General features: G+C 38.9%; 2 protein-coding genes across 3 annotated transcripts in view; one reads left to right on the top strand and one right to left on the bottom strand.

The window, feature by feature from the left end:
* The first annotated feature begins 1,369 nt into the window (after positions 1-1,369).
* TEFM (transcription elongation factor, mitochondrial) lies at positions 1,370-6,208 on the top strand. 2 transcript variants are annotated; one of them, XM_082678346.1, is made up of 4 exons: positions 1,370-1,446; positions 2,686-3,149; positions 4,287-4,436; positions 5,272-6,208. In XM_082678346.1, the coding sequence occupies exons 1-4, from the start codon at positions 1,416-1,418 to the stop codon at positions 5,707-5,709; spliced, it is 1,083 nt and encodes a 360-aa protein (XP_082534472.1). In that variant the 5' UTR covers positions 1,370-1,415; the 3' UTR covers positions 5,710-6,208. The 2 variants fall into 2 exon arrangements, with proteins under 2 accessions (XP_082534472.1, XP_082534471.1); XM_082678345.1 differs by having other exon boundaries at positions 1,386-1,467.
* Positions 6,209-9,306: 3,098 nt separating this feature from the next.
* The window catches only part of ATAD5 (ATPase family AAA domain containing 5), a gene marked incomplete at its 5' end in the record, with an annotated part of 35,964 nt that continues 26,133 nt past the window's right edge, over positions 9,307-19,137 (bottom strand). Inside the window, 9 exons of the mRNA XM_082679801.1 lie at positions 9,307-9,457; positions 9,564-9,722; positions 10,181-11,046; positions 11,552-11,733; positions 13,976-14,156; positions 16,687-16,751; positions 17,432-17,525; positions 18,016-18,149; positions 18,381-18,557. Coding sequence (XP_082535927.1) covers positions 9,379-9,457; positions 9,564-9,722; positions 10,181-11,046; positions 11,552-11,733; positions 13,976-14,156; positions 16,687-16,751; positions 17,432-17,525; positions 18,016-18,149; positions 18,381-18,557 — 1,937 coding nt within the window. The 3' untranslated portion in view covers positions 9,307-9,378. The remainder of the gene's footprint in view (positions 9,458-9,563; positions 9,723-10,180; positions 11,047-11,551; positions 11,734-13,975; positions 14,157-16,686; positions 16,752-17,431; positions 17,526-18,015; positions 18,150-18,380; positions 18,558-19,137) is intronic.

Below are 19,137 nucleotides of genomic sequence, written 5' to 3'. Positions count from 1 at the left end.
AAAACGCAAACACACCATCTTTCCCTCCCAAAGCCACCGCCCTCCTGACTTCCCTGTTTTTCACAAAATTAGCTAAAGTCGTCCCATCTTTCCTGAAAGAACCCAGAGTTAGCAACAGAGACATCAATGGTTTAATGGATAAGGGATCTTACACATATGAAGCAAAAGGGTTCTGGAGCAGCCCCACATGGTGGAGGGCAGGACATGGTAGCAGTCTTCATTGGGTGCGGGGGGGGGGGGGGAGAGGTTACCAGTTATAGAGGGAAATGACGTCAGGTGGGTACATTGGTTACCAGGGAAACCAGCAGAGGAGCACAGCCCCTCACTGCCCCTTTGATAAACTATCCCAGTGGAGATGTTTTGGGCTATAGATTAGAAAAATCACTAGCAGGGGCCGGGGGCAAGTACAAAGGCATTTACTGATTAGGCTCCATGATTAGGAGCGAAGGTCAGCCACCTGAGTAGGGTGTAGGAGAAGCAGGGACTGTTCCAGCAGGGTATGTACAGAGAGCAAGAGAACAGCCATCCTGAGTGGCCTGATCACACAGCCTCCCAGGTTCAATTCCTTATGGTTGCCTGTCCCTTGAGAAGATACACTAGCTTCCAAATACACTTTGCTACTAGGCTCTTTACCTCCAATCCAGCCTCACACTTCGACATATGCCCAAATTTTTAGAAACACACCTCAAATCTGACTCTACAAAAGCCCCGGTGGTTTCGAGTTACCTCATGGAACTATTCAGCTGATCCATTCTGCATTCGAGGCCCAGCCAAATTTGGAGCCAGCCTCGGCTGCCTCCATCTCTTCCAAATAGGATACCTTCGAGGCCCAGTGTCAAAGCCACCTCTTCCTACCTCTCCCTTCCTTGAAGTCTGCCTTCACACAGTTCCCCCCTTGAGCTCCTGAAACACCACCTCGCACCTGTCCCAGTTATTCCATTTTGCCTGGTGATTTGGTTATGTATGTTCCTGCCCACGCTCCCCCACCAGACTCTAGGCGGGGCCCCAATAGGAGCTCATCAATCTGTATGCCTAGATAATAAACCCAGAGAGTCTCCCCAGAGGAGGGATCTTGCCAACTACAGGCTAAAACCCGCCCAGGCGTTCTCTTCCCAGACATTCTGCTCACCGGCAGTCACGGGCCGGAGAGGGCGAGGCCGTTTCCCGGATGCAGTGGAAGGAGCCTGCGGCGCACCCGGGGGCTCCGGATCCCGGCACAATCCCGGCCGGCGTCTGCCCAGAGGCGCAGCGGAGCGGCTGCCAACAGCCCAGCGGGAACAACCTCGGGCCGGCCGGCACGCTGCTTCCGCTGGAACCTTTTTACTGAAAGGCCGGGCGCTTTTGGGCGAAGCACGCAGGAACCGGAAGTTAGTGGAGGAAGACGGGGGCGGGACTCTACTGCTTTAACGTGGAAGATGAACGTCCCTAGTCTCCTCTTGGCGGGAGGTAGGGTGCCTGCAATACTGGGTGAATCTCCCGTCTGACATTAGCCCCTGGTCCTGGAGTATTTCCCCCTTGGGTCCCGTGTCCAGGTCTCCTTCTTGGAGTCCCCGCTGAGTTGACGGGGCGGTTCTGGTCGCCGAGCCTAGGAGCGATTGTGCTTTCTTCCCTGGGTTAGGGGTCCACGAGCGACTCCTCGGACTGCGCCGAGGGCGGAGGGTTCAGAGTCCAACGGCTGCTTGCTTGCTTCTGGATGCGTTATTGTTCTGTGGCCGCAATGTCAAAGTTTCCATTGGTTTTACAAAGTTGCTCTTTATATGGTTTTTCTTCTTTGTAGAAATATAGTCATGGTAGAAATCTTGAAAAGTGTACAAAAGAAAATAAAAAACGCCCTTAAACCTACCACTCAGCTAAAACATTTATTATAAACGTATAAAATTTGGTTTTTCTCTTTATTTTTGGCTGAGCCATGTGGCTTGCGGGATCTTAGTTCCCCCACCAGGGATTGAACCCTGGCCCTGGCAGTGAAAGCACCAAGTCCTAAACCACTGGACCGCCAGAGAATTCCCTAAAATTTAGTTTTATTTGGTTCCACTGGATGAGAAAGAAACTATTGAAGATAAATATTGTTTAAAAGATCTATTAATTGGAAAAAGATTTCTCTAAGGTTAAAAATTTCAAAAACGTTAAGCAGTTGAAATCATTTTTTAAATACATGCTTCTTGGACATAAAATAAGATTTCTAGGTAGTAAAACCTAGGCGTTATCCATAGAAATCAGAAGATATCTCTTATGGATATGATCCACTAGTTCTTTCTTTCTATTTGGCTGCGTTGGGTCTTCGTTGCTGCGCACGGGCTTTCTCTAGTTGTGGTGAGCGGGGGGCACTCTTTGTTGTGGTGGGCGGGCTTCTCATTGCGGTGGCTTCTCTCTTTGTGGAGCACGGGCTCTAGGCACGCGGTTTTCAGTAGTTGTGGCTCGCGGGCTGTAGAGCGCAGGCTCAGTAGCTGTGGCACACGGGCTTAGTTGCTCCGCGGCATGTGGGATCTTCCCGGACCAGGGCTCGAACCCTTGGTCCCTGCATTGGCAGGCGGATTCTTAACCACTGCGCCACCAGGGAAGCCCCACTAGTTGTTAAATTATAGGAAAGTCAATGTCACTTTGCAAAGGCTCTGGTTAGGCCACAACTAACGCTAAAAGGAACTAAGACGTCTCAACTTACATTTTGCTAAAATTTCCTTTCAGGGAGGTGGAGATGTTTTCCAGTTCCATTAGGGTTCTCCTTATTCCAGGGCCTACATAATTCCTGCTGTCGGAAAAAATCCACTGCACCAAAGAAAATTATTCCCCATGTTGATTTTTCTGATGAAAACGCAAAGGAGTCTGGAAAGGCACTTGACAAGCTCTTCTCTTCAGAACAGCAGGCTTCCATCTTGCATGTGTTGAATACAGCGTCTAATAAAGAACTTGAAGCTTTCACATTGCTTCGTGGAAAAAAGTCCCTCAGTATTGTAGAGCACAGAGAAAAGTTTGGGCCATTTCAGAATTTGGAGAGTTTAATGAATGTGCCCTTGTTCCAGTATAAAACCACCATTCAAGTTTGTAACTCCATTCTTAATCCAGAGACTGGAGGGAAAAAAAGGAAGTTACAGGAAAATCGGCTCTTGAGAAAGCTCATCAAACCAGAAATAGGAAGAGAGAGACTTAAGGTATACTCTTTTTTTCTTAATGCGTCTTATACTGCCTAAATATTTGAGAACCGAAGCACTATTCTGGGCACCAAGACGGGGTTCTTCAGGCAGATTATAGTTTAGTTGGTGGGCCCAGAGATACACATATAAATAGATAATCTATTATATGGTTATTCTCAAAGAATGAGATGTACAGGTAGTAAATTGGCAATTTAGAGGAGAGATCTGTGGGTTGGGGAATCTTTACTAGAAGAACTCAGCCTGGATCATGGAGAGCTAACTAGGCTAGCAGGAAGAGGAAGGCATTCTAGGAAGAAAGGACAGTGGATGTAGAGAAGTAGGTCTGGGCAAGACTTACTTAGGAGGAATGTTGAGAAGATATATGGCTGTTTTCCTAGGCTCCTCCTTCATCTCACATATTAATTCTACTCCTATTACTTCTGATCTGTTTCTTGTGCTTCTTCACTGTGACCTAGATTCTTAGTACTTTGTCGTGCAACAGGTACCTAACACATATCCCCACCTCTAGTCTAGATGCCTCCCGTCATCTTCCACACAGCTGTCCATGTTCTTTCTGAAATGTATATCTCGTGTTACACCTGAATGTTGTATGCTTTGGTGGCTCCCTGTAGCTCTCAGGATAAAGGAAGTTACTTTTTGCAGAAATTTGCCTACCCCTCTGCCCTTTTCCCACTTGCACTCTTTATTCCACTGCCTGAGTGAGAGGTGTCAGCCTGTATTTGCAGACATCTGGGTGAAATAACTCCCCGTTTACCATTTTACTCATTCTCCTAGTCCTCCAATAAGTCTTCCTGACCATTCCTCCTCTCTACAGTGTAACTTGTATGGTGGCATTTCTTATAATATATGGTTATGTCCCTTGTTTCCCAGTATCCAGCACATTCCCCAGCAACATCTGAATGTTTGAATGCCTACTTTGAGCTAGTTGCTGAGAACAAGTAAAAGTTCTGTTTAACAAGTAAAAGACTGCTACTGGTTACCTTTTAATAATAATTACTCTTTAACAATTCTTAGTTTATAAACTGTAAATATATTTCTATTAATAAACTAATTTGGATTTCTGAGTTTGTATCTTAAATTTTACATCTGTTAAAATGTTTACACTTGTAATTAAACCAGCCTTTTTTGTTCTAGGCAATTAATAGTATTGTATCCATTGTTTCTGGTACTCGAAGAATTGCCTGGGCTCACCTTGATCGTAAACTGGCAGTGCTGGACTGGCAGCAAACTGAATACTGCCGATTGATGAAAGGAACATACCTATCGTCGGTCTATTTAGAAGAGGTAAGGCAGTTACACCTCCAAATCCCTACCTGCTAGAGCTCCTTGTGTAGTCTTTTAGTCCTAAAAGGAATGAAATAAGATAGTAAGGATGGATTTTCTTTGGGTACTTATTATTCACCCATTCCTGTATTTTCCATCACTTATGATTTTTTTAAAATTGAATCATTTATTTTAAGAAATGCCTTATGAATCAAAGGCAGATCCTGAGAAAATCAGTGGTAAAGTATATTACTCTAAATGTTAAGAAACTTCATTACCATATTTATAAAGCTTATTCTTTTTTCTTATTTTTATTTTTATAAAGCTTATTCTTCAAACACTATTACTTATTGTCTCATTTAGTCTTCAAAACCTGGTGAGATGGGCAGTAAGTAATGATCATCCTGATTATATCTATGAAAACTGGTTCGATCAAGTATATGATGTGATTAGTCAGTTGCAGAGGTGATTGATTCTAGGCTAGTTATTCCAACCCTATACTCTACCCTAGAATTTTTTAAAAGCTAAATAAGACAATTGTGTCTAATCTTAAAGCCAATATAGTTTTTAGGAATTATGAAGCCCATTGTACAGATGAAGAAACTAGTAATTAGGAGGATTAACTGACTTGTTTTAGCTCAGCTTGTTCCTACTAGAAAGAACTTGGCTGTCCTGACCCCTTCATAAAATGCTTTTTCAATTACTTCAAAATTGTCAATAGCAATATTATGTAAGTTATATATTTAAAAAGTAGAAGTGGGACAGAGAGGGGGCCCAAACAATAAAACTTAATGAATTATTTCTGTTCACTTATTTTATCTTCCCTCCTTCCCCCCCCCCCACCCAAAAAAAAAAGATTTCTTCAGTTATTTCAAAGATGCCTAAAGCCGACTTCTATGTCCTGGAGAAAACAGGACCTTCATTTCAGAACTCATCTCTGTTTCCTATACTATTACATTTTCATATCATGGAAGCCATGCTGTATGCCTTGCTGAATACAACTTTTACCCAGGATGGCCATCATCAGGTGCTGAGCATGAATCGAAATGCAGTGGGGAAGCACTTTGAACTCATGATTGGTGACACACGGACTAGTGGAAAAGAGGTAGTGAAGCAGCTCCTCTCAGAGTCTGTACTGAAAGAAGAGCCGCGGGTATTCTTCCCACTAGATAAGATAGTCCACTACAGACAGATGTTTTCATCTACTGAACAATACAGGGTAGAAGAGTTATATGATTCATTATTACAAGCTATTGCCTTTTATGAATTGGCAGTTTTTAATACTGAATCTTAAAATTCTGAGGTTAGTATGTTACATGTTCTTAATGTCATATTAATTTATATTTATTAGGTCTGAAGTTTTAAAACCAACTGTTTTGAACATCCGTGTTAATGGAGAAGAAAACATAAGTTTGAGTGTATTTAGATGTTTCAAGTCAGACTTTTGGCTACTGAGTGGTTTACACAATAATAAACCAAGGCTAAATCAATAAATACGAGATTCTGTGCCTTTTGGGTTTAAGCGTTAAAAAATAAGATGTTCCCTAAACATCCAAAACAAGAAACAAAGTTATCTTCCTTGAAAGGCAAATGCCATCTCTACTAAAGGATTTGCATTATTTTCATACTGTTAAAATAGGGAATAATGATTTTTCTGGATGGTGCTCATCATGGGAATAAAGCTAAATATAACTGAATACACAGCTTGTAGAATCCTCTTCTTACTCTGAAAGTACAATGTGGTTTGATGCACTGCCTCCAGAAGGGAGTTTTCATCAGCTCAATCTATTAAGCCCCAAACAAATAAGCTTTGTTTAATAGGCTTTTTTTTTTTTTTTTTTTGGCTGCACCATGCAGCATGCAGGATCTTAGTTCCCCAACCAGGGATTGAACCTGTACCCCCTACAGTGGAAGTGTGGAGTCTTAACCACTGGAATGCCAGGGAAGTTCAATAGGCTCATTTTTAAACTTTGAAATTTTTTTTTTTTGGGTCTGCATTGAGTATTCGTTACTGTGCGCGGGCCTTTCTCTAGTTGCAGCGAGCAGGGGCTACTCTTCGTTGTGGTGCGTGGGCTTCTCATTGCAGTGGCTTCTCTTGTTGCGGAGCACGGGCTCTAGGTGTGCGGCCTTCAGTAGTTGTGGCACACGGGCTCAGTAGTTGTGGCTCGTGGGCTCTAGAGAGCAGGTTCTGTAGCTGTGGTGTACGGGCTTAGCTGCTCTGTGGCATGTGGGATCTTCCCGGACCAGGGCTCGAACCCGTGTCCCCTGCATTGGCAGGAGGATTCTTAACCACTGCGCCACCAGGGAAGCCCTAAACTTTGAAATATTTTACTTAACAGACCATCTTTTGAGAAAAGTAGCACTTTTTTCCCCACATCTCTCCATTTCCATTAGATTTGCCTTAGTTCAGGCCCTCATTATATCTCACCTATACTGAACCCAAGTCTCTCTGATGTCAAACATTAAGTCTTTTCTTTCCTTTAATCTAAAAGTGAAATATACTTGTTGGGAAAAAAAAATTCAAATAATCAGAAATCTATAAAATACATAGAAGTCCTCCCTTCCAGCACCTCCAACTCCCTAGGCAGTCTGATGTACACTCTAGACTGTGGCCGTGCACATGTAAATCTCTACATATGTGACTGTATACGTGAGCATCTCCACCTTGTAACTGTTGTAGATACCTCCAAGTACACATCTGAAATCATTCTCTTTCCTCCAGACCACATCATTTGCCATTGTTTTATACTTTAGTAAACAGTTTCACCAACCATTCAATTGTTCATGCCAGATGTGTGGCATTCTACTTCTCAACATTTCTAGAAATAGCTGTAGTGAAATGTGTCCAAATTAGACATTTATAGGATAAGATGCTAAGTACTGAAGAGTCATCAAAATTTGGTTACTTTGATCACAAAAGTAAAACTTAAGTCTTACAGGAACCTTTAAGAATTGAGAAAATATTTCCCAAAATTAGGCTTAACCTTAAAAAAAAAAAGATATTAAATGTGTCCCTATTAGGGAGGAAAATACCCCCATTATTTCTTGGTTTTTGATCATTTAAATACAATTCTATGGAGTTATTTTACTTTGGTTCCTCAATTGATGAGGATTATCCGAATTTTCTAATAATTAAAGACCAAATTAACTGGTAAATGCTCTACAGGTAGTGGACTTTTGCATTCAGTAGAAAATAATAAATCCATATACTTAAAAAAATGCCTTAGATGTTATTCTCTTTTGTACAGGGACAAAACCTATAAGATATAGACTATATCCAAGCCTATACAATATCCATATTTACCCAGATGATTACATCTGGAACTCTCTAAACATTGCAGTCTTTTAGCTTTAGCCTTTAATTAAATCAGTGTACTATCAATACAAGAAAAGGTAGGTTGAACAAATAAGAGGTAAAAACATTTTGTACACAGGTATACATCTATTTTTCAACTGTACAAAATTAGGATCCTTATCTTTTGAAGTGAAAATTAATTCACCAGATAATGTAACTGAATATTAAGCTAATATATAATATAAACACTTGAAATAGGAAACTATTTTCAGATACATCTGATTGCAAAAATGATTTTAAGTGAAATGTGGTATTTTAAAATCTTGTAATTAAAAATATATACTTTCTCCAAAAATATAACCTTAAGTCGAAATGGCTATCATGTAGAAATCCTAGGGTAGAATCCTTTGTTACAGTTTCAGTGAATAGCAGTTTGTCCAAAATATTTATATTATCATTAATATCTTTATGAAATAAAACACCAATGATATAAAAATACAAGAAAAATGTACAAATGATTTGAATTGTCAAAATATACAAGATATCACATTTGTATGGTTGCTAAAAAAGATTTACGAAAACTACAATTTATAATCTTGATTTCAACTTGTCAGCGTTCAGTGATTCACATGGTAAAAATATACTGGATGAGTACGCTAAAAATAATTTTATCAGGAAGATCTTACTTTTTGAAATTTCTTTCCTAGGAAGTTTGCTTATGTATTATACATGCTATTTTGTATTTTGGATTGTATAAACTTATTTTATTTATTTATTTATTTATTTTGGCTGTGTTGGGTCTTCATTTCTGTGCGAGGGCTTTCTCTAGTTGCGGTGAGCAGGGGCCACTCTTCATCGCGGTGCGCGGGCCTCTCACTGTCGCGGCCTCTCTTGTTGCGGAGCACAGGCTCCAGATGCGCAGGCTCAGTAGCTGTGGCTCACGGGCCCAGCTGCTCCGCGGCATGTGGGATCTTCCCAGACCAGGGCTTGAACCCGTGTCCCCTGCACTGGCAGGCAGACTCTCAACCACTGCGCCACCAGGGAAGCCCTGTGTAAACTTATTTTTAAAAAAGATTATCACCTAGGTGATTCACATTCACAGCGTGGATAAAGGGTCACCAGAAGGGGAAAAATTATGGATTAGTTTAGCACTGAAGCACCTTTAGAAATATTCAGTGAACTCTACCTTCTAGAAACAGCTCACACACATACAAAAATACTCCAACAACGCTAAATCAGATAATACAAAAAAATTCAAAAAACCCCACCACTACCACAATTATAAATACAATCTGTAATTTTCATTTAAAATATTTACACACTAATAAGAAATATACAAATAGTATGTTTTAAATGTACATTAAGAGAAATAAACTCTTCCATGAAAATCACTATAAAAATGTCTCTTGGGCTTCCCTGGTGGCGCAGTGGTTGAGAGTCCGCCTGCCGATTCAGGGGACACGGGTTCATGCCCTGGTCCGGGAAGATCCCACATGCTGCGGAGCGGCTGGGCCCGTGAGCCATGGCCGCTGAGCCTGCGCGTCCGGAGCCTGTGCTCCGCAACGGGAGAGGCCACAACAGTGAGAGGCCCGGGTACTGCAAAAAAAAAAAAAAATGTCTCTTAAGGACCATGTAAGAATCTGTACAAGGCACTGTAAATGTAGGATATTAAGGGAAGCCAGCTGCCAAAGTGTTCATAGTCTCTTTTGAAATGTTAAGATGAATTCCTTCAAGATAGTGCAGGAATCTGTCAAAATTACAAGGAAAAACATACTTTAATATTAATAGTTCCATCAGATGAGAATATTTATCAGTCTTGAAATAGTTATGTAAAATGTTTTTATAGAAACTACCTTCTTTTACTTTTTCCTTGTTCTTTTAGCTTCTCAGTCTTACAAATGTTTCGCAGAGTTGGCAAGTATTCTATTATACTAGCTTGTCTATTACCCAGGTTCGGAAGAGATCGGCTAGAAAACACACTTTTGATGACTGCTATCCTCTTCCAAGCACTGCTGTAAATTAAAAGTAATGCATTATTTTTTGATTTTTAATGCCCAATAAAAATGCAACAATCCCAAAACCAGCTGCTGGTCTCTGCTTCTCCCTGCTTCTGGTCTAGACTAGATTAACTGTATTCCAGATTCACTTTCTATATCATTTTCAACACATCAATCACTCCCATACTGAAAAGACTTTAATGGCTACCTGCTGTCTGCACAGCAAATCCAGACCCCTTCCCTGTTATCCAAGAGTCTCCCAAACCTAACCCCCACCCCAATCTCTCACTTTTTCTTCCCAGCAATCAGGCTGGTCTCCTTAACTGTCTCATTAGAAGCTACATTATTAATATGAAGGGCTTACCATGATCAATAAAGCCAGCATTTCAAAATTAGTAAGAGAAAGAAACTAATAATTTCCGCTTTATCATTTATTATTGAAAAATGAAAAGTAAACAGAAGTCAAGACTTACTCTAAATTAGCTGCTGACTGACTGAAGTGTACATTGTTGCGCTTTTGCGAAACATAAAAAGTAAGTTCTTTTGTTGGATCTCTTCCTACTTTCTTGCAAGAATTCAGGGAGGTTTCCAATGCTTTTGAAATAGTAGAAGAACATTTAGTAAAGCTGAGAGCTTCTACAGCTGCCTTTAATTCTCCAGAGCTTTGAGAAGTCCATCCATCACTACTCTCGAGACTGAACTCATCACAAAGTCCACTTTTAACCTTTCCATTTGTCCAGCCAAAATCATTTTTACCAAATTCCCTATGTTCCCTTACATCAGTTAAAAGGGCATCTAAGAAGGACATGTTGTCCATGAACTCAGTGAGAGAATTTAAACAGTGAGAAACAAGGACAGAATATTTCTTTTCTGCTGGTGTTTTAGGAGAACGAGGAATAGATTCAACGTTTGACTCTAGACATGTGTTTAGTTTCTTTGTCTCTGGATTGCTTTCTTTATCTCTAGCTTTGCTTTCTTCTGAATTTGGAGAAGATGCAGAGGAAAGCCTAATAAATTCATCAGAAAAGTCCAATTCGGTGTCAAATAAGTCACTATCATCTAAAATTACCATCTTTTTCTTATGTTTCTTTTTTTGTGACTTTTTCAATGGCTTCTCTCCTTCAGAAAGTTTCCTAGCAAGACATTTCATATTTTTTGTTGCTGCATTGGTGTCCACACTTACTGATGAACCAGAAAAGTTTTCTGTTTCTGGAATGATATTAACAGGTAATGGTAGAATGAACTCAAGATTACTATATAAGAAATCTACATTCCTCATTTGGAATTCTGTAAGGAGCTGGATGAGCTTATGCCATTCTTCCTTTGTTCTGATTTTGTGCTGAAAAACAATATTGAGTAAAGAAATGTCATAACAGTACATAGTCTGAACATTTTTCTACCCATATGAATATAGTGTCATTCCTATCTATTTTCAAAGTAATGAGTCGCTAACCCTCATAATTTTATTAACCTACACTTCCCTAATACATCAAATAGTATCATGAGTCTAAAAGATTAATTTAGACTGTTAATTTAAAAAATTAAATTCTCTAATAGTCAGTATATACCCTAATTCAATAATTAGAAGCTCATTTGCTTAAAAACTACTGTTCTGAAATTGCCTTTTTTTATCTGAAATATTTCTAAGTTCTATTCTAAATTCTGTAATATACATTTAGAGCAAGGCCTATGCACCATTTGTCAAGGGGTACAATGTGTTAAAATCAGAAATCTGAAGCCTGTAAAAATTACTGGTAAATTTAAGTTAACCTTAAGATTCAAAAGACAGAAGTGAGTGTTGGGAAGATGAAAAAGAACATAAATTTACTAGACGTTGAAAATACCTTCAAAAATGAAAATAAGTCTTCAGATGGGGAAAAAATGTTCTTAAGGCCAAACAAGGTCTCAGCACAGCCAATGTCACATTTGGGAAGGTCTGTTGGATTCCTTTTACTATTTTTAGCATTATTTTTGGAATCAGGGTCATCTTCAGAGCAAACAAGTTGTACATTTCTGCTATTTCCTCCTACAAAATTAGTAAAAGAAAACCTTAGCTATCCATATTTTTATCAAATTGTAGCAAGCAATTATTTAAACAATTATTTAAAATCCAAGATCCTTTGGCATTTAACAAAAAATTTATTTACTTATCTATTTATTTTTGACGGTGTTGGGTCTTTGCTGCGGGCAGGCCCTCTCTAGCTGCAGCCAGCGGGGGCCACTCTTAGTTGCAATGCGCAGGCCTCTCACCGTCGTGGCCTCTCCTGTTGCAGAGCACGGGCTCCAGAGCACAGGCACAGGCTTAATGCCTGTGCAGCATGAGGGATCTTCCAGGGCCAGGGACTGAACCCACATCCCCTGCATTGGCAGGAGGGTTCTTAACCACTGTGCCACCAGGGAAGTCCCCTTTGGCATTTTTTGGACCTAATCCTCATTTTGTTATTCTCCCCATATGTATCTAATTCATAAAGCGTACAATACAAACATGATTTCTACATAGGTTAAGTGGGGCTGGGGTGTGGGGTGGGCTTACAAAACAATCCAACAGAAAAAAGAGCAAGGACTGGACAGGCAAGTCACAGAAGAAACACAAATATCGAATAAACTCATAAAAAGATGTACAATTTTACCAGTGATCATGGAAATTAAAATAAGATACCATTCATTTTTCACCTTCTAAATTAGCAAAATTAAAAAAGATATTCACTGCATACTTTAACAACAAACTGAAGATGACTTAAATGTCACCTAGTAGGTAAAGGTTAATTAAATGACGTTACATCCACTTTATATTTTGGAATAGCATGCAGCTGTGAAAAAGAGAGGGCTAGAACTATACGTACTGACAATAAATTGTGAGGTAAGAAAAAGCAAATTGTTTAACAATACGTATAGTATTGGTTAATTTTGCTAAATAAGTAGGTAGCAATATTTGTATATGCATAGATAAAGGTCTAACAGTAGCTACCTTTAAGAAGTGGGGCAAGATCTTTTACGTTTTACATTATATACTTCTGTATTGTCTGATTTCCAATGAGTGTGTATCTGTGTTTTATTTTTAAGACAGGAATGAAATGCATTTAAGATCTTCAAGAAAAGAAATAATGCTAAAGTTCTTGGTATTGCATTTTATAACCAGTAATATGGTGATAGTTATTACCTATTTTGTTTAAAATAGGATATTTTCCATGTCTTATTTATCATATTTACTTCTAAGAAATAGTTAAAACTGCCAGCTTAAATTGAATTAAATACTTTGAAAAAGAATAAGATATTAGGGCTTCCCTGGTGGCGCAGTGGTTGAGAATCTGCCTGCCAATGCAGGGGACACGGGTTCGAGCCCTGGTCTGGGAAGATCCCACATGCCACGGAGCAACTGGGCCCGTGAGCCACAACTACTGAACCTGTGCGTCTGGAGCCCGTGCTCCGCAGCAAGAGAGGCCGCGATAGTGAGAACCTGTGCACAGCGATGAAGAGTGGCCCCCGCTCACCGCAACTAGAGAAAGCCCTCGCACAGAAATGAAGACCCAACGCAGCCAAATAAATAAATAAATAAATTAAAAAAATAAGATATTAAATTTTGAACTAATCAGAAAACCAATAAGGGATTAATATTACAGAACTTCACCTTTTTTAAAATTAAATATTTGTATATTTCCCAGAGCAGGATCTGTAACTACAGAACTGTGACTATGGAGCATGGAAACCACAAACTATGAACTTCTTCAGGGAAGGAACCATGTCTTATTCATATAAACACAGGACCTGGCATGGAGAAAGTCCTCAGTAAATGTCTGTGACTTGAATTAGGTAACAGTGACTGAAGATTGGTAAGAAATAAAATAAAGCATTTCTGAAATAATAGAGTTCTTAGGAAAGAGAGAATTATAGGCTATTAAGGAAGCTGAAAAGGACCTTACAATACAGTCATCTAAAAATAATTTACATATGGAAAAATTACCAATACTTATTTTTTTAATAAGTGAAAAAAGGAAGTTGCTAAATAATATAATTCTGTTTGTTTATAAGCAACTATGTTTATAAATGTACAAGTAACCATTTGTTCCAGGTTCAGTTTAATTGTATTTACCCACATTTAATGCTTACAAAACTTTTCATCAACTAAGTTGATGTATGTATGTTTCTTTTAATATTGACATGATACCTCAATGCTCAAAATTTTTATAATCTTTCAAATGTTTTGGTACAGCATATATTTTAATATAGGATCCCATTACAGAAATTTCTTTTACAACAAATCAACTTACGACAAAAAGATAATGGCCTTTCTTCTAAAAATCCACCTCCACTTCTAATCCAGAATTGTAAGTAAAGGATACTTTTTCTGATGTCACAAGTATTTGCAGTTAGCAATGTTACAAAATCTTTTACATCGGTTCTAAAATTCTCAGTCAAGCAGATCATCTGTAGGTAGCTGGCAACATTTAGCTGAGAGAGAGTGAGAGAGAGACAGGAGGGGAGAGGTGGGGGTAGGAGGGAGAGAGACACAGGAAAGAAACATGGTCAACTGCAGAGTTAACAGAAATACATCAATAACATCAAAAAGCAAGCCAAATTTTGCTAAGATTCACAATATTTTAAGCTTTTATTGAGAATGATCTAGAAAAATATAAAGGAATATGGTACCAAATTAAAAGCATTTACATAAACTTCTTTTATTAACTGTATACAGTCTGAGACAGCAAGGAAAATTTTATGGGAGATTCTCCAACTTGAATCCTGAAGGCAATTTTATTAAACCTTAAGAAAATCCCTTAGGGGGCTTCCCTGGTGGCGCAGTGATTGAGAATCTGCCTGCCAATGCAGGGGACACGGGTTCGAGCCCTGGTCTGGGAAGACCCCTCATGTCGCGGAGCAACTAGGCCCGTGAGCCACAACTACTGAGCCTGTGCTCTAGAGTCCGTGAGCCACAACTACTGAGCCTGCATGCCACAACTACTGAAGCCCGCGACTAGAGTCCGTGCTCCGCAACAAGAGAAGCCACCACATTGAGAAGCCCACGCATCACAACAAAGAGTAGCCCCCGCTCACCGCAAATAGAGAAAGCCCCTTTGCAGCAACGAAAACCCAACGCAGCCAAAAATAAAAAATATATAAATGGGGCTTCCCTGGTGGCGCAGTGGTTGAGAGTCCGCCTGCCTATGCAGGGGACACGGATTCGTGCCCCGGTCCGGGAAGATCCCACATGCTGCGGAGCGGCTGGGCCCGTGAGCCATGGCCGCTGAGCCTGAGCATCCGGAGCCTGTGCTCCGCAACGGGAGAGGCCACAACAGTGAGAGGCCCGCGTACCGCAAAAAAAAAAAAAAAAGAAAAGAAAAAAATATATATAAATGTATAAATAAACTTATTTTAAAAAAAGGAAAGAAACTACTGGCACAGGTAATATGAGCAAATCTGAAAAAGCATTATGGTGTGTGAAAGAAACTAAATAAAAAATACTACATATTATAAGATTCTATTGACATGAAATTCTACAATTGGCAAAATTACAGTGACAGAAAACAGACTGGTAGTAGGCAGGGCCGAGGGGTTAGGACAAAGGACAGAACACAACGGCGCACAAGGGAACTTTTGGTAGTAATAAAGATGTTCTCCATCTTGATGGACATGTTCTGTAACTACATTTGTCAAAATTCATTGAACCATACACTTGAAGTGGGTGTATTTTACTGTAAATAAACTATACTTCAAAGCTAATTAACAGAAAGCAAACATGCACACACACAGATGGATACCACTACCATGGCCAAAGTTAAAAAGACTGACAACAGTTGCCAGAATTCTCATGCACTGGAAACCTATCTGGCAGTCTTAAAAAGCTAAACAAATAAAAATAACATAATGCATATGATTCAACAATTCCACTGACAGAACAGCATGGATAAATCTAAAAAACATAATGTTAAATGAAAGAAACCAGATGTAAAAGGACACATAATGTTTCCTATTATTTGAAATTTCAGAATAGACAAAACTAATCTGAGTTAATACACATTAGAATAGTGGTTATGAGGCTTCCCTGGTGGCGCAGTGGTTGAGAATCTGCCTGCCAATGCAGGGGACATGGGTTCGAGCCCTGGTCTGGGAAGATCCCACATGCTGCGGAGCAACTGGGCCCGTGAGCCACAACTACTGAACCTGAGCGTCTGGAGCCTGTGCTCCGCAACAAGAGAGGCCACGATAGTGAGAGACCTGCGCACAGCGATGAAGAGTGGCCCCTGCTCGCCGCAACTAGAGAAAGCCCCCGCACAGAAACGAAGACCCAACACAGCCAAAAATAAATAAATAAATAAAATAAAAAAAAGAATAGTGGTTATCTCTGGTGGAGAGGGGAGTGCTGCCTAAAAAGGACCCAAGGGAACTTTTGGAGGTGATAGAAATGTTCTATATTTTGATCTGGGTGATGGTTACATGGATGTTTATCTCTGTTCACATTTTTCAATTTGTGTACTTAAGTGCACTTTTTTTTTGTTTTTTTTTTGCGGTACGCAGGCCTCTCACTATTGTGGCCTCTCCCGTTGCGGAGCACAGGCTCCGGATGCGCAGGCTCAGCGGCCATGGCTCACGGGCCTAGCCGCTCCGCAGCATGTGGGATCTTCCCGGACCGGGGCACGAACCCGTGTCCCCTGCATCGGCAGGCGTATTCTCAACCACTGTGCCACCAGGGAAGCCCCTTAAGTGCATTTTTAACTATATGCAAATTTCACCTCAGTAAAGCACTGGTTACTATGAAAAAGACCTAATGAACACTGGAGTCTAGTAAAAATTTGAATACATGAATTTTGAAAAAGGTATTTTTTTAAAGTAAAAAAAAAGATAATCAGAAGTCTCCTAAAATGCAGAAATTTTAACATACCCCTTAGTAACCACATTTAAAAATTATAACTAAATTTTATAATAAACCACCTTCTATATAATTGTGATATATAATTTATGCTGATCAAAATTCAAAACTTACCAGTGAAGGAGTGTTAAAATTAATTTCTTCAAAGAAGCCATCAAACATTAAACTAAATGTTGGATCTATGCGGAAAAAACATATTTTTAAACATTAAGACCACTAAGGTACTTTCTCTAGTCATACTTTTCTATGAAAGTATTCTATATTTCATCAGTAATGAAAATAAAATATGCAAATTATAAGTCATTAAGGAATTGAACTTACATCTTGACTTTTTAATTAAACTACCATCTCACTTGGGATTAATATGATTTTTATCGATATTTTTAGAGTATAATCATTAACTATCAAACGGGCTATTAATTTCTAAGTAGAGTCTAACACAAACATTTTCCAACAGAAATCCATAGCAGAGATATTCTACTGAATATCTGTAATGACAAATATTAGAAAAGAATGTTATAAAACAATATATAGGGAATTCCCTGGTGGTCCAGTGGTTAAGACTCCACGCTCCCAATGCCCAGGTTTGATCCCTGGTCAGGGAACTAGATCCCGCATGCCGCAACTAAAGATCCTGCACTTGGCAATGAAGATCCCGCGTGCAGCAACAAAGACCCCATGCAGCCAAAAATAATTTAAAAAAAAAAAAAAAAAAGATTTAGAAGCCTCCTCGGTTTAGGGAAAAAAACAGACTTAATTTACCAGCAGACTTCTAAAGGAACATATCTAACTAAAATTAGAAGCTTTCCCCAAATATTTTAACCAATAGTAATTAATTGTAAAATCACTGGTTACTTACCACTTGTTGTAAGGATTACAGGCCTTTTCGTGGTTGCCATGAATGTTTTGATTGCATTCAAAAAGCCAGCATCTTCTTCGAAAATGACATCAACCTAAGAACAAATGGTTATTAAAATATTAATGTAGTAACAATACACTTATTGGATGTCAGTTATGTTATCATAACTGTTATATTATCATATCAGTTATCATAGTAGATACACTATATGTCTATTAGAGACAGAATTTATGAATTTGTGAACAGTGTGACTTCACACCATGCCGAAAGCTTACAACGTCTTATACTATTAAAAGGGTAAAAAAATTATCAAACGTTAAAAACAAAAAAATGCAGTCACCTATAATTGGATAAGTATGGGTCAGAATAATTTCTACAAACACTAAACAGTAACTGAATTGCATTAATCATGTTCCTAAAAAATTCTTCTATGGCTGACAGTTTCATTCACTTTAATTTCAAATAGATACAATTATTCCTGACCTTCTTGGCTATTTTACAGTCCTTTATAGTAAAACATACAGTAATCTTTAGAATAAGTTTTTATCAGGAGGTATCACAAATGTATACCTCTGTAAGCCTACCTCCTCAAACAGAATGAGAGATGTTGCATTTTTCCTGTTGGGCTCCTCAGCCCCAAACTCTTTGACAGTTTTGTTAGTTGTGTTTGTAGATTTAGTCTGAACAATTGGTTTCTGTTCAAAAGAATTTTTGATTCCTGCATAAATAAAACATTAATATTTTAGATAAAATCAACTTTTAACAGAACACTGGATATTTCCACAGAATAAACTCAAACTGAAATCCATTATCAAAACTGAAACAAGGTATCAACACTCCTATATATATGACCTTCAGTGTAACTGAGGTTTAATAAATAGCAATAGGAACTCATGAACTGTGATCATATTTTTATGTTATCAGGGCCTCTGTCAATTTAGTATCTTACCTTTACTATTTTCCAGAAGTGCTCCTATTTGTTCATTATTTTTTGGCTTAGAAGACACTTTAAAATAATTTGCCAAAGTTTTAGGTGGAAGTACTCGCTTTGGTCCACTACTTTGTGGTGATGGTGGAGGAAGTTTTCTTGGTGATGTAACAACCTTCTTGGGGGAGCTTAATTTTTCTGCCAAAAACAAATTTCACTTAAAGACAAATATTCTAAAAATTAAAGAGATGGCAAGATTGAGTTATCCACAGTATATTTCTACCCTTACCAGTTAAAAAGCAAAGGTATAAAAATTCTTTTTCTTTCTTACATTCTCTTTCCAGTCAAATATTACTGTATTGTTAGTTATTCAACCAGTAGAGAAAGCAAAACCAATCATTTGGAAAAGATACTCTTTCCCAAGAAACATATATTCTTGCAGCAAAAATCTTCATAATCCCTTAATTCACTCTGTCTACATCTGCTTGAGGTCAGAAGAGGCTGGAGAAAAAGTGATATCGGTACATACTAAGCACATTACAGACTTCCCTGTGCAACTTCAATTTAACTCACAGTAAACTGATATTGCAAGCAAACAATATGTTTTTCTAGATATGCTATGAAAGATGGATACAAAGTTAAAAAACAAATGGCTGATGTCTACCCTTCAGAAGCCCAACAGTGGCCTGGCATTTATTCCAGAGCGTGTCCTTTGCTCCTCTCAAAGTACCCTCATTCAGCCTTTACAAGTGCTAGTTATTATCATATGGACTCAGAG

This window comes from Grampus griseus, assembly GCF_964374135.1.
Source record: "Grampus griseus genome assembly, chromosome: 20".
In the NCBI taxonomy this organism is placed as follows: Eukaryota; Metazoa; Chordata; class Mammalia; order Artiodactyla; family Delphinidae; genus Grampus; species Grampus griseus.
The sequence above is the reverse complement of the archived record's forward strand: the minus strand, read 5'-3'. Positions and strand labels throughout refer to the sequence as shown.

Excerpts from the sequence above, each read along its gene's own strand:
- TEFM (XM_082678345.1), top strand. The coding sequence starts at position 1,416 with ATGAACGTCCCTAGTCTCCTCTTGGCGGGAGGTAGGGTGCCTGCAATA. Across the intron at positions 1,468-2,685 it reads TAGGGTGCCTGCAATACTGG|GGAGGTGGAGATGTTTTCCA; the intron begins GTGAATCTCCCG and ends ATTTCCTTTCAG. Across the intron at positions 4,437-5,271 it reads CGTCGGTCTATTTAGAAGAG|ATTTCTTCAGTTATTTCAAA; the intron begins GTAAGGCAGTTA and ends CAAAAAAAAAAG.